This window comes from Oncorhynchus clarkii, unplaced genomic scaffold (assembly GCF_045791955.1).
Source record: "Oncorhynchus clarkii lewisi isolate Uvic-CL-2024 unplaced genomic scaffold, UVic_Ocla_1.0 unplaced_contig_12997_pilon_pilon, whole genome shotgun sequence".
Classification (NCBI taxonomy): domain Eukaryota; kingdom Metazoa; phylum Chordata; class Actinopteri; order Salmoniformes; family Salmonidae; genus Oncorhynchus; species Oncorhynchus clarkii.
The window spans coordinates 1-15,899 of record NW_027258412.1 but is presented as its reverse complement, the minus strand read 5'-3'; the positions used below and the strand labels follow the sequence as shown (position 1 = coordinate 15,899).

The 15,899-nt window shown below is 46.0% G+C and overlaps 1 protein-coding gene across 1 annotated transcript in view; it reads left to right on the top strand.

The window, feature by feature from the left end:
* LOC139396892 (Rho related BTB domain containing 1) overlaps positions 1–10,404 on the top strand; it is a 58,704-nt gene extending 48,300 nt beyond the window's left edge. Inside the window, exons 7-11 of the mRNA XM_071143816.1 lie at positions 1,831–1,949; positions 3,868–4,018; positions 7,659–7,747; positions 8,635–8,740; positions 9,100–10,404. Of these exons, the coding sequence (XP_070999917.1) occupies positions 1,831–1,949; positions 3,868–4,018; positions 7,659–7,747; positions 8,635–8,740; positions 9,100–9,269 (635 nt within the window). The 3' untranslated portion in view covers positions 9,270–10,404. The remainder of the gene's footprint in view (positions 1–1,830; positions 1,950–3,867; positions 4,019–7,658; positions 7,748–8,634; positions 8,741–9,099) is intronic.
* The last annotated feature ends 5,495 nt before the right edge of the window (positions 10,405–15,899 follow it).

Genomic DNA, 15,899 nt, shown 5'->3' with positions numbered 1-15,899 from the left:
TATAATGTCTCTGTCTCAGACATCACCTTCAGGTTGTTGTTATAATGTCTCTGTCTCAGACGTCACCTTCAGGTTGTTGTTATAATGTCTCTGTCTCAGACGTCACCTTCAGGTTGTTGTTGTAATGTCTCTGTCTCAGACGTCACCTTCAGGTTGTTGTTGTAATGTCTCTGTCTCAGACGTCACCTTCAGGTTGTTGTTGTAATGTCTCTGTCTCAGACGTCACCTTCAGGTTGTTGTTGTAATGTCTCTGTCTCAGACGTCACCTTCAGGTTGTTGTTGTAATGTCTCTGTCTCAGACGTCACCTTCAGGTTGTTGTTGTAATGTCTCTGTCTCAGACGTCACCTTCAGGTTGTTGTTGTAATGTCTCTGTCTCAGACGTCACCTTCAGGTTGTTGTTATAATGTCTCTGTCTCAGACGTCACCTTCAGGTTGTTGTTATAATGTCTCTGTCTCAGACGTCACCTTCAGGTTGTTGTTATAATGTCTCTGTCTCACCTTCAGATAATGTCTCTGTCTCAGACGTCACCTTCAGGTTGTTGTTATAATGTCTCTGTCAGACGTCACCTTCAGGTTGTTGTTATAATGTCTCTGTCTCAGACGTCACCTTCAGGTTGTTGTTATAATGTCTCTGTCTCAGACGTCACCTTCACCTGTCTCAGACGTCACCTTCAGGTTGTTGTTATAATGTCTCTGTCTCAGACGTCACCTTCAGGTTGTTGTTGCAATGTCTCTGTCTCAGACGTCACCTTCAGGTTGTTGTTGTAATGTCTCTGTCTCAGACGTCACCTTCAGGTTGTTGTTGTAATGTCTCTGTCTCAGACGTCACCTTCAGGTTGTTGTTGTAATGTCTCTGTCTCAGACGTCACCTTCAGGTTGTTGTTGTAATGTCTCTGTCTCTGTCTCAGACGTCACCTTCAGGTTGTTGTTGTAATGTCTCTGTCTCAGACGTCACCTTCAGGTTGTTGTTGTAATGTCTCTGTCTCAGACACCTTCAGTTGTTGTTATAATGTCTGTCTCAGACGTCACCTTCAGGTTGTTGTTGTAATGTCTCTGTCACCTTCAGGTTGTTGTTATAATGTCTCTGTCTCAGACGTCACCTTCAGGTTGTTGTTATAATGTCTCTGTCTCAGACGTCACCTTCAGGTTGTTGTTATAATGTCTCTGTCTCAGACGTCACCTTCAGGTTGTTGTTGTAATGTCTCTGTCTCAGACGTCACCTTCAGGTTGTTGTAATGTCTCTGTCTCAGACGTCACCTTCAGGTTGTTGTTGTAATGTCTCTGTCTCAGACGTCACCTTCAGGTTGTTGTTGTAATGTCTCTGTCTCAGACGTCACCTTCAGGTTGTTGTTGTAATGTCTCTGTCTCAGGTTGTTGTTGTAATGTCTCTGTCTCAGACGTCACCTTCAGGTTGTTGTTGTAATGTCTCTGTCTCAGACGTCACCTTCAGGTTGTTGTTGTAATGTCTCTGTCTCAGACGTCACCTTCAGGTTGTTGTTGTAATGTCTCTGTCTCAGACGTCACCTTCAGGTTGTTGTTGTAATGTCTCTGTCTCAGACGTCACCTTCAGGTTGTTGTTGTAATGTCTCTGTCTCAGACGTCACCTTCAGGTTGCTGTTGTAATGTCTCTGTCTCAGACGTCACCTTCAGGTTGTTGTTATAATGTGTCTGTCTCAGACGTCACCTTCAGGTTGTTGTTATAATGTGTCTGTCTCAGACGTCACCTTCAGGTTGTTGTTATAATGTCTCTGTATCTCAGACGTCACCTTCAGGTTGTTGTAATGTGTCTCAGACGTCACCTTCAGGTTGTTATAATTTCTCTGTCTCAGACGTCACCTTCAGGTTGGAGGATGGAACCATCAATGCTCACAGACCTCTGCTCATCTCCTCCTGTGATTGGATGGCTGCTGTGTTCGGAGGATCCTTCATGGAGAGTGCTAACAACGAGGTGAGTCGACAACACAGAGTAATATCTAGTGTTGGGGTTAGGGTGCTGTGTTCGAAGGATCCTTCATGGAGAGTTAACTTGTCTGCAGCACAGTCTGGGTTAGGGTTATCTTTGTCCCAAATGGCACCCTATTCCCTATGTAGTAAACTACTTTTGAGCAGGGTATTTTATTTACAAGCAAACACTAAAACAGGAAGTACCAGTGAGGAGTTGGCTTCATTAATAAGTACATTGACGAAGTCATCACTCCACATACAATACCCTATAATGACAAAGAGAAAATACATATTTTTATTTTATTTTATTGCACTTTTATACAAAATGAAATATAGAAATACCTTATTTACATAAGTATTCGGACCCTTTGCTATGAAACTCGAAATTGAGCTCAGGTGCATCCTGTTTCCATTGATCGTCCTTGATGTTTCTTCAACTTGATTGGAGTCCACCTGTGGTGAATTCAATTGATTGGATATGATTTGGAAAGGCACACACCTGACCAGGATCCATAGGGATTACAAGGATCCATAGGGAATATAGGGAATGGGATGTTGTCTCCAGTTGACCAGGATCTATAGGGAATATGGGATGTTGTCTCCAGTTGACCAGGATCCATAGGGAATATAGGGAATGGGATGTTGTCTCCAGTTGACCAGGATCTATAGGGAATATGGGATGTTGTCTCCAGTTGACCAGGATCTATAAGGAATATGGGATGTTGTCTCCAGTTGACCAGGACCATAGGGAATATGGGATGTTGTCTCCAGTTCATTGATTAAACCCCAGGTAGCAGTAGGAACAGTGACATGACCGATTCATCAGAGTAACGAGTAAAAATAGACGTCATTCAGAGATCTTTAAATAGCCGTTAGAACAAGGACACTGTCTGAACACAGAGTCCTGTTCTGTTTCACTGCTCTCAGGCAGGCAGGCAGGCAGACCAGCAGGCTAACAGGCAGACCAGCAGGCTAACAGGCAGACCAGCAGGCTAACAGGCAGACCAGCAGGCTGACAGGCAGACCAGCAGGCTGACAGGCAGACCAGCAGGCTGACAGGCAGACCAGCAGGCTGACAGGCAGACCAGCAGGCTGACAGGCAGACCAGCAGGCTAACACTACCTCTCTCTGAACAGAGTCCTGTTCTGTTTCACTGCTCTCAGACAGGCAGACAGGCAGACCAGCAGGCTAACAGGCAGACCAGCAGGCTAACAGGCAGACCAGCAGGCTAACAGGCAGACCAGCAGCCTAACAGGCAGACCAGCAGGCTAACACTACCTCTCTCTGAACAGAGTCCTGTTCTGTTTCACTGCTCTCAGACAGGCAGACAGGCAGACCAGCAGGCTAACAGGCAGACCAGCAGGCTAACAGGCAGACCAGCAGCCTAACAGGCAGACCAGCAGGCTAACACTACCTCTCTCTGAACAGAGTCCTGTTCTGTTTCACTGCTCTCAGACAGGCAGACAGGCAGACCAGCAGGCTAACAGGCAGACCAGCAGGCTAACAGGCAGACCAGCAGGCTAACAGGCAGACCAGCAGCCTAACAGGCAGACCAGCAGGCTAACACTACCTCTCTCTGAACAGAGTCCTGTTCTGTTTCACTGCTCTCAGGCAGGCAGACAGGCAGACCAGCAGGCTAACACTACCTCTCTCTTTAACCATGGGGACATCTTTATTTTAGTGTGGTAGCAAGCTACTACCCGGTGTCCTAGTTTCTACAGAGCCTCTAGTCTGCTGCTAGTCCTTACAGAGCCTCTGTAGTCTGCTGCTAGTCTTTGCAGGGCCTCTGTAGTCTTTACAGAGCCCCTGTAGTCTCTAATGTTGGTCTTTACTGACAGTGAAACAGGACATTTAGATGTTGTCAAATGATGTCTCTGTTCTTTCCTGTGTGTGTCTGTGTCTGTGTGTATCTGTGTGTTTAGGTCTCGTTCCCAGGCACCAGCAGGGTGTGTATGCAGGCTGTTCTGGAGTATCTCTACACCAATCAGCTTTGTCCCATGGCAGAGCTGGATCCTATGGAGTTGACGGCCCTGGCTAACAGACTCTGTCTCCCCAGACTGACTGCTCTGACAGGTACTAACCATAACCCTGGTTAACAGACTGTCTTCCCAGACTGACTGCTCTGACAGGTACTAACCCTGGTTAACAGACTGACTCCCCAGACTGACTGCTCTGACAGGTACTAACCCTGGTTAACAGACTGTCTCCCCAGACTGACTGCTCTGACAGGTACTAACCCTGGTTAACAGACTGACTCCCCAGACTGACTGCTCTGACAGGTACTAACCATAACCCTGGTTAACAGACTGTCTCCCCAGACTGACTGCTCTGACAGGTACTAACCATAACCCTGGTTAACAGACTGTCTTCCCAGACTGACTGCTCTGACAGGTACTAACCCTGGTTAACAGACTCTGTCTCCCCAGACTGACTGCTCTGACAGGTACTAACCATAACCCTGGTTAACAGACTGTCTCCCCAGACTGACTGCTCTGACAGGTATTAACCATAACCCTGGCTAACAGACTGTCTCCCTAGACTGACTGCTCTGACAGGTACTAACCATAACCCTGGCTAACAGACTGTCTCCCCAGACTGACTGCTCTGACAGGTACTAACCCTGGCTAACAGACTGACTCCCCAGACTGACTGCTCTGACAGGTACTAACCCTGGTTAACAGACTGTCTCCCCAGACTGACTGCTCTGACAGGTACTAACCATAACCCTGGCTAACAGACTGTCTCCCCAGACTGACCGCCCTCACAGGTGCTTGATCCATCAGCAGTCTGCTCTGTCCAGAGCCATCTGTTTCGAGATTTGGGCTTTTAGACAGTAGAATATTGTTCTAGTTCTAGACCTTCAGTTACATAGCATTCACTATCCCCATGTAATGTCAATGGGGAGATAACATGGCTGCAGTGCATCACAATGCAGAACTCCAATGTCCCAACTCTCTAAGGGGGTGTTCCTAAATTGACTCCAATGTGTTAATGCTCCTCAGTGCATTCTGGGTCATTCATAGATTGTTTGTTCGAAATCCACTGGCTGAGGAGCAGGGTTGATCAGGACACACTGGCTGAGGAGCATGGTTGATCAGAGGACACTGGCTGAGGAGCAGGGTTGATCAGGACACACTGGCTGAGGAGCATGGTTGATCAGAGGACACTGGCTGAGGAGCAGGGTCGATCAGGGGACACTGGCTGAGGAGCAGGGTCGATCAGGGGACACTGGCTGAGGAGCAGGGTCGATCAGGGGACACTGGCTGAGGAGCAGGGTCGATCAGGACACACTGGCTGAGGAGCAGGGTCGATCAGGGGACACTGGCTGAGGAGCAGGGTCGATCAGGGGACACTGGCTGAGGAGCAGGGTCGATCAGGACACACTGGCTAAGGAGCGGGGTCGATCAGGACACACTGGCTGAGGAGCGGGGTCGATCAGGACACACTGGCTGAGGAGCGGAGTCGATCAGGACACTGGCTGAGGAGCGGAGTCGATCAGGACACTGGCTGAGGAGCGGGGTCGATCAGGACACACTGGCTGAGGAGCGGGGTCGATCAGGACACACTGGCTGAGGAGCGGGGTCGATCAGGACACACTGGCTGAGGAGCGGGGTCGATCAGGACACACTGGCTGAGGAGCAGGGTCGATCAGGTCACACTGGCTGAGGAGCGGGGTCGATCAGGACACACTGGCTGAGGAGCGGGGTCGATCAGGACACACTGGCTGAGGAGCGGAGTCGATCAGGACACTGGCTGAGGAGCGGAGTCGATCAGGACACACTGGCTGAGGAGCGGGGTCGATCAGGACACACTGGCTGAGGAGCGGGGTCGATCAGGACACACTGGCTGAGGAGCGGGGTCGATCAGGGGACACTGGCTGAGGAGCGGGGTCGATCAGGGGACACTGGCTGAGGAGCGGGGTCGATCAGGACACACTGGCTGAGGAGCGGGGTCGATCAGGGGACACTGGCTGAGGAGCAGGGTCGATCAGGGGACACTGGCTGAGGAACGGGGTCGATCAGGGGACACTGGCTGAGGAGCGGGGTCGATCAGGACACACTGGCTGAGGAGGAGAGTTGAGTTGATCATTCTGACCTTTTGATCATTGACCATTTTACTTTCTCTAGCAAAACTGGTTGAACTGTTTTCATGTTGTCTTGAGGGTGAGTGACTGTAACTGTTCTGCTGGCAGCCATTTCTGTTTCAAAATGATTTTATTTTGAAGCTTATTAAATCAGGCATATTACTGTATGTACAAGATGATTCCTGTGCTTCTTTTGGAACATGACAACAGAACATACAACAAACCAAACGAAATGGAAACATCAACAACATACCAAACAGAATGGAAACATCAACAACATACCAAACAGAATGGAAACATCAACAACAAACCAAACGGAATGGAAACATCAACAACAACATACCAAACTGAATGGAAACATCAACAACAAACCAAACGGAATGGAAACAACAACAACAAACCAAACGGAATGGAAACAACAACAACAAACCAAACGGAATGGAAACATCAACAACAACATACCAAACGGAAAGGAATCATCAACAACAACATACCAAACGGAATGGAAACATCAACAACAACACACCAAACGGAAAGGAATCATCAACAACAACATACCAAACGGAATGGAAACATCAACAACAACAAACCAAACGGAATGGAAACAACAACAACAACAACAACAAACCAAACGGAATGGAAACAACAACAACAAACCAAACGGAATGGAAACAACAACAACAACAAACCAAACGGAATGGAAACAACAACAACAACAACAAACCAAACGGAATGGAAACATCAACAACAACAAACCAAACGGAATGGAAACATCAACAACAAACCAAACGGAATGGAAACAACAACAACCAACCAAACGGAATGGAAACAACAACAACAACAACAAACCAAACGGAATGGAAACATCAACAACATACCAAACTGAATGGAAACATCAACATCAACAAAAAAACAAACAGAATGGAAACAACAACAAAAAACAAACAGAATGGAAACATCAACAACAACATACCAAACGGAATGGAAACATCAACAACAACAACATACCAAACTGAATGGAAACATCAACATCAACATCAACAAAAAAAACAAACAGAATGGAAACAACAACAACAACAAACCAAACGGAATGGAAACAACAACAACAAACCAAACGGAATGGAAACAACAACAACAACAAACCAAACGGAATGACAACAACAACAACAACAAACCAAACGGAATGGAAACATCAACAACAACAAACCAAACGGAATGGAAACATCAACAACAACAAACCAAACGGAATGGAAACATCAACAACAACAAACGTCCTCTGCTCTGTAGAGCTCGGTAGACAGGCAGGGCTTTAGGACAGCAGACAGGCCTTAATATAGAAACACCTTTGTCTCCTAGCTCTGTGTATTCTGAGATTCATAGTGTATTTGTACCTGTGTCATTGTAGTTACAGTATTACTACAGTATTAAAACTGTAACTACAGTGCTGCGGTAGCTGGGATTGCATACTGCTGGAGTGAACCCTTTTTAACCCTTTCTGTATTGTTTTTCTTGGGTGCCTTGTGACCGTGAAGCATCGTCTATAGAATATTGCTTTCAACTTGGGTTCTGAAACTCTATGTAGTTTATTATAAAGGTTGTCTGAAGAGGTTTCCTCTGTCTGCTCCACAGAACACTATGCTGTGAGTGAGCTGGTGAAAGCCTCCAAAGATGGACAGGATATAGATGGCGAAGTACTCACCTATCTGGAACTGGCTCAGGTTGGTTTACTAGAACAGGATATAGACAGAGAGGTACTCACCTGTCTGGAATTGGCTCAGGTTGGTTTACTAGAACAGGATATAGACAGAGAGGTACTCACCTGTCTGGAACTGGCTCAGGTTGGTTTACTAGAACAGGATATAGACGGCGAAGTACTCACCTGTCTGGAACTTACTCAGGTTGGTTTACTAGAACAGGATATAGACAGAGAGGTACTCACCTGTCTGGAACTGGCTCAGGTTGGTTTACTAGAACAGGATATAGACGGCAAAGTACTCACCTGTCTGGAACTGGCTCAGGTTGGTTTACTAGAACAGGATATAGACGGCGAAGTACTCACCTGTCTGGAACTGGCTCAGGTTGGTTTACTAGAACAGGATATAGACGGCGAAGTACTCACCTGTCTGGAACTGGCTCAGGTTGGTTTACTAGAACAGGATATAGACAGGGAGGTACTCACCTCTCTGGAACTGGCTCAGGTTGGTTTACTAGAACAGGATATAGACAGAGAGGTACTCACCTGTCTGGAACTTACTCAGGTTGGTTTACTAGAACGGGATATAGACGGAGGTATTCACCTAGGATGATTGTTCTGCAGTTTAAATATAGGATGATTGTTCTGCAGTTTTAAATATAGGATGATTGTTCTGCAGTTTTAAATATAGGATGATTGATCTGCAGTTTTAAATATAGGATGATTGTTCTGCAGTTTAAATATAGGATGATTGTTCTGCAGTTTTAAATATAGGATGATTGTTCTACAGTTTTAAATATAAGATGATTGATCTGCAGTTTTAAATATAGGATGATTGATCTGCAGTTTTAAATATAGGATAATTGTTCTGCAGGTTTCAATGTATTTCCCCTCGTTTTGTTTTTCTTCCAGTTCCATAATGCTAACCAGTTAGCAGCTTGGTGCTTACATCACATCTGCACTCACTACAACAATGTCTGTGCCAACTATCGCAAAGAGATCAAGGCCAAATCTGCAGGTGAGTTATTCGTCCGCTGGTTCTGATCAGCACACAACCAATCACAATCAATGAACGGTGAACACTGAACAGTTTGGTTTTGGACTTCTATTCATGTGTTTCCTGTCAGATACCCTCTTCTCTTGATAATGTCTGCTGCTTTTTGTTATTTCCTTTCCATTTGTGTTTAATGAAGACCTAGAAAACAAGGTGATTGGACTGCCTAACTAATTAGTGACCTTAATGGATCAATCAAGTCCAAGGGAAGAGTGAAAACCTTCTATGGAATGAGTTTGCCACCTGTGCTCTGTACTGCCCAGTCTGTGGTAGCTACACTACATGTTGTCTGATGGTCTGTCGGTGTTGTGTTTCCCTCCCAGAGAACCAGGAATATTTTGAGAAGCACCGCTGGCCCCCAGTGTGGTACCTGAAGGAGGAGGACCACTACCAGCGGGTGAGGAAGGAGAGGGAGAAAGAGGACGTGGTTCTCAACAAACACCACAGCAGACGACGTTGGTGCTTCTGGAGCACCTCCCCTGCCGTGGCCTGAGAGGTCTGAGAAGGGTCTGCCTAGCCCCAAACCGACCAGGGAATCTGCCTCCTGCCCCGTGCTCCAGCTTCTAACCCTGCACCCCGCAAAGAGGTCCCAACAACACACGCTGTACCAATGTTTTACTGTTAGATCATCTGAGCATCAAAACAGGAAATAACTATCTGACGATGCACTATCAGGTCCTACCCTCTTCTATTGATGAACTGTCTGGCCCTACCCTCTTCCCTTGATGCACTGTCAGGTCCCACCCTCTTCTCTTGATGCACTGTCTGGCCCTACCCTCTTCTCTTGATGAACTGTCAGGTCCTACCCTCTTCTATTGACAATACACTGTCAGGTCCAACCCTCTTCTCTTGATGATACACTGTCAGGTCCAACCCTCTTCTCTTGATACACTGTCTGGTCCTACCCTCTTCTCTTGATACACTGTCTGGCCCTACCCTCTTCTCTTGATGATACACTGTCAGGCCCAACCCTCTTGATGATACACTGTCAGGCCCTACCCTCTTGATGATACACTGTCAGGCCCTACCCTCTTGATGATACACTGTCAGGCCCTCTTCTCTTGATGATACACTGTCAGGTCCAACCCTCTTCTATTGACAATACACTGTCTGGCCCTACCCTTTTCTCTTGATGATACACTGTCAGGCCCTACCCTTTTCTCTTGATGATACACTGTCAGGCCCTACCCTTTTCTCTTGATGATACACTGTCAGGCCCTACCCTTTTCTCTTGATGATACACTGTCAGGTCCAACCCTCTTCTCTTGATGATGCACTGTCAGGCCCTACCCTCTTGATGATACACTGTCAGGCCCTACCCTCTTGATGATACACTGTCTGGCCCTACCCTTTTCTCTTGATGATACACTGTCAGGCCCTACCCTTTTCTCTTGATGATACACTGTCAGGTCCAACCCTCTTCTCTTGATGATGCACTGTCAGGCCCTACCCTCTTGATGATACACTGTCAGGCCCTACCCTCTTGATGATACACTGTCAGGCCCTACCCTCTTGATGATACACTGTCAGGCCCTCTTCTCTTGATGATACACTGTCAGGTCCAACCCTCTTCTCTTGATGATACACTGTCTGGCCCTACCCTTTTCTCTTGATGATACACTGTCAGGTCCAACCCTCTTGATGATACACTGTCAGGCCCTACCCTCTTGATGATACACTGTCAGGCCCTACCCTCTTCTCTTGATGATACACTGTCAGGCCCTCTTCTCTTGATGATACACTGTCAGGCCCTACCCTTTTCTCTTGATGATACACTGTCAGGTCCAACCCTCTTCTCTTGATGATACACTGTCAGGCCCTACCCTCTTGATGATACACTGTCTGGCCCTACCCTCTTGATGATACACTGTCAGGCCCTACCCTCTTGATGATACACTGTCAGGCCCTACCCTCTTGATGATACACTGTCTGGCCCTACCCTCTTCTCTTGATGATACACTGTCAGGCCCTACCCTCTTGATAATACACTGTCTTGCCCTACCCTCTTGATGATACACTGTCAAGCCCTACCCTCTTGATGATACACTGTCAGGCCCTACCCTCTTCTCTTGATGATACACTGTCAGGTCCAACCCTCTCTGCTTGGGTCCACATAAATAACCTCCACATGGCAGGGCTCTACAGAGGGTACATTTTACTTACATTTGCGCCTAAATATTTTGCTGTGCAACCTGCAATTTGAATTTAGGAGCACCAGTGCACCTATAAAAATGAAGTATTCTAGCTACGTTGTTCAACCTGTCAACGTAGTGTGGTATGTGCTTTCTGTTAGACATGTAACTTTATGGATGTAAATTGTGATTGTTGATGTTAGCTGCAGCCACCGACACCAGCCCTGGATCTAAGTCTGAATCATAAATGATGCAAAAATAACTCTGAACCTGATGAAACACAGGACCTGTTCATAGACGGGGCTTCATGCAGCCTTGGAATATCAACAACAACAACGTTGAAAGTACGTCTTGTGCTCACTGGGATACCGATACAGCTCCAGGGATAAACAGAGCTCCTGATTGAATCGATCCCCAGGTCGGTATATTGAACCCAGCTGGAGGTGTTTCTCTGTATTCTGAAACACCTGATTGTTCCTTTAACCCACCTGGTGATGGTAAAGGGGAAACTCTATACTTGAAATCAATGTGTTTTTATTCATCAGCTGTATAGTAGGCTTTCTTTAGTTAACCAAAGCCATAACTAGTCAGTTTATCATATTTTAATATATATACCATGTGATTATTTATTTGTTGGTGATATTTACTATAGAAACCAAGTGGCTGGTTCTCTTGGTTCCTGCTGTCACAGGTCTTTGATCTAGCTGCTCATCATCCTTCATCTTCTTTATAACCAAGTGGCTGGTTCTCTTGGTTCCTGCTGTCAAAGGTCTTTGATCTAGCTGCTCATCATCCTTCATCTTCTTTATAACCAAGTGGCTGGTTCTCTTGGTTCCAGCTGTCAAAGGTCTTTGATCTAGCTGCTCATCATCCTTCATCTTCTTTTTCTTATTTAAAGGGAATGTTGTTGAATAAATTATTTGACTTAATTGCTTTATTCTAGTTTTCCTTTGAACTGCCCAGTGTATATCCTAGGGTCTGGACTGTTGGTCTAAAGTTTAATGCAGACAATATGTACTGTTTCAATCCTCATACTGAGACGAGCCTGAGTGCCAGTCTGTTCCTGCTAATGTGTTTGGGTTGACAATTCCATAAGGAGTTGGCAAGAGAGCAGAAATGTTTGTTTCACATACCTGTCAATAATACTATATGAATCAAATTCAGATGTAATGTTTGTTTCACATACCTATTAATAATACTATTGTAATCATGGGTTTATGCTTTTGAGTGGAGCACCATCAGCTGAACCCGTCATGTAGAACAAGTTATTCAACTGATTAGAGTTCAGTACAACACTGTTATAGAGAAGGATATGTTGCTGTTATGAAAGTGTAAACATCAGAGGGAGAGAGAAAGGTTTGGCAACAACCACTCAGCCTCACTCTGTCAGGAGAGGAGAGGAGGGGAGCAGAGCAGCCTGTACCCAAGCTGTCACTGAGGAGCCAGACCAACACTGTATACATAACAGCTTTGGAACACAATGTCACATTCTATTATTAGTAATGATCATTATTATATTGTCTGGTGATTCTATAACCAATGTCAACATGAGTGTATTATAATCAACTTACAATAAAAGTAAGTTGTAGTTCCAGTATATGGACTGTAAGAGTGTCTTCATTTCCTTCCTGTCTTAAGTCCCAACCTATTATAACAGCTGTTATTCATGTTAATATTCTAGAACATCGTTAACCTTCTAGAAGATTTGTATTCCAGAACCTTGTTAACATTCTAGAACTTTTATGGCATTATAGAATGTTGTCGGCATTATAGAATGTTGTCGGCACTGTAGAATGTTCTCTGCATTATAGAATGTTCTCTGCATTATAGAATGTTGTCTGCATTGTAGAATGTTGTCTGCACTATAGAATATGCTCTCTGCATTCTAGAATGTTGTCCGCGTTCTGGAACGTTGGCCCTTGCGATCTCTGCTTTGCACATCCCACATTCATCGTGTCTTGTTTGTGAGAGAAGAGGAAACTCCTATTACATAAGAGGAGTGGTGCAGAGCAGGGTGCACTGCCACTGACCGTGTATGTGGTGCTGGATTGTGTGTCAACTGAAGATTGCACTAAGTCCCAGGCTTGGCAGGATGAGAGGAGTTACGGCGGGACACTACCGGGATAAACCGCAGGAAGAGGAGCGGTAATCACATTCTGAGCTGCTGGACAGGGAGCAAGGTGGTGTTAGGGTGGGACAGGGTACAGGGTGGTGTTCGGGTGGTACAGGGTGGTGTTAGGGTGGGACAGAGACAGGGTGGTGTTAGGGTGGTACAGAGACAGGGTGGTGTTAGGGTGGTGTTAGGGTGGCACAGAGACAGGGTGGTGTTAGGGTGGTACAGGGAGCAAGGTGGTGTTAGGGTGGGACAGGGAGCAGGGTGGTGTTAGGGTGGGACAGATACAGGGTGGTGTTAGGGTGGGACAGGGTACAAATCAAATTTATTTATATAGCCTTTCATACATCAGCTGATATCTCAAAGTGCTGTACAGAAACCCAGCCTAAAACCCCAAACAGCAAGCAATGCAGGTGTAGAAGCACGGTGGCTAGGAAAAACTCCCTAGAAAGGCCAAAACCTAGGTAGAAACCTAGAGAGGAACCAGGCTATGAGGGGTGGCCAGTCCTCTTCTGGCTCTGCCGGGTGGAGATTATAACAGAACATGGCCAAGATGTTCAAATGTTCATAAATTACCAGTATTGTCAAATAATAATAATCACAGGCAGAACATTTGAAACTGGAGCAGCAGCACGGCCAGGTGGACTGGGGACAGCAAGGAGTCATCATGCCAGGTAGTCCTGAGGCATGGTCCTAGGGCTCAGGTCCTCTGAGAGAGAAAGAAAGAGAGAATTAGAGAGAGCATACTTAAATTCACACAGGACACCGGATAAGACAGGAGAAGTACTCCAGATATAACAAACTGACCCTAGCCCCCCGACACATGAACTACTGCAGCATAAATACTGGAGGCTGAGACAGGAGGGTTCAGGAGACACTGTGGCCCCATCCGATGACACCCCCGGACAGGGCCAAACAGGAAGGATATAACCCCAACCACTTTGCCAAAGCACAACCCTCACACCACTAGAGGGATATCTTCAACCACCAACTTACCATCCTGAGACAAGGCCGAGTATAGCCCACAACTATCTCCACCACGGCACAACCCAAGGGGGGGGCATCAGTGACTCAACCCACACAAGTGACGCACCCCTCCTTGGAACGGCATGAAAGAGCACCAGTAAGCCAGTGACTCAGCCCCTGTAATAGGGTTAGAGGCAGAGAATCCCAGTGGAAAGAGGGGAACTGGCCAGGCAGAGACAGCAAGGGCGGTTCGTTGCTCCAGAGGATTTCCGTTCACGTTCACACTCCTGGGCCAGGCTACACTCAATCATATGACCCACTGAAGAGATGAGTCTTCAGTAAAGACTTAAAGGTTGAGACCGAGTCTGCGTCTCTCACATGGGTAGGCAAACCATTCCATAAAAATTGAGCTCTATAGGAGAAAGCCCTGCCTCCAGCTGTTTGCTTAGAAATTCTAGGGACAGTAAGGAGGCCTGCGTCTTGTGACCGTAGCGTACGTGTAGGTATGTATGGCAGGACCAAATCAGAGAGATAGGTAGGAGCAAGCTCATGTAATGCTTTGTAGGTTAGCAGTAAAACCTTTAAATCAGCCCTTGCCTTAACAGGAAGCCAGTGTAGAGAGGCTGGAGTAATATGATCAAATGTTTTGGTTCTAGTCAGGATTCTAGCAGCCGTATTTAGCACTAACTGAAGTTTATTTGGTGCTTTATCCGGGTAGCCGGAAAGTAGAGCATTGCAGTAGTCTAACCTAGAAGCAAAAAAAGCATGGATTAATTTTTCTGCATCATTTTTGGACAGAAAGTTTCTGATTTTCGCAATGTTACGTAGATGGAAAAAAGCTGTCCTTGAAACAGTCTTGATATGTTCGTCAAAAGAGAGATCAGGGTCCAGAGTAACGCCGAGGTCCTTCACAGTTTTATTTGAGACGACTGTACAACCATTAAGATTAATTGTCAGATTCAACAGAATATCTCTTTGTTTCTTAGTATCTAGAACAAGCATCTCTGTTTTGTCTGAGTTTAAAAGTAGAACGTTTGCAGCCATCCACTTCCTTATGTCTGAAACACAGGCTTCTAGCAAGGGCAATTTTGGGGCTTCACCATGTTTCGTTGAAATGTACAGCTGTGTGTCATCCGCATAGCAGTGAAAGTTAACATTATCTTTTCGAATGACATCCCCAAGAGGTAAAATATATAGTGAAAACAATAGTGGTCCTAAAACGGAACCTTGAGGAACACCGAAATTTACAGTTGATTTGTCAGAGGACAAACCATTCACAGAGACAAACTGATATCTTTCCGACAGATAAGATCTAAACCAGGCCAGAACTTGTCCGTGTAGACCAATTTGGGTTTCCAATCTCTCCAAATGAATGTGGTGATCGATGGTATCAAGGGTAGTACTAAGGTCTAGGAGCACAAGGACAGATGCAGAGCCTCGGTCTGATGCCATTTAAAAGGTCATTTACCACCTTCACAAGTGCAGTCTCAGTGCTATGATGGGGTCTAAAACCAGACTGAAGCATTTTGTATACATTGTTTGTCTTCAGGGAGGCAGTGAGTTTCCAGTTTGGTGTGGCGCCATTTCCGCTCCAATTTTCTGGAAGCTTCAGGGCTCTGGTATTTTCTGTATACCAGGGAGCTAGTTTCTTATGACAAATGTTTTTTGTTTTTAGGGGTGCAACTGCATCTAGGGTAATACGCAAGGTTAAATTGAGTTCCTCAGTTAGGTGGTTAACTGATTTTTGTCCTCTGACGTCCTTGGGTAGGCCGAGGGAGTCTGGAAGGGCATCAAGGAATCTTTGTGTTGTCTGGGAATTTATAGCACGACTTTTGATGCTCCTTGGTTGTGGTCTGATGGGGTTATTCTACTGCTGTAATAGATCTGTAGTCCTCTCTGGGGCCCCCTGCTT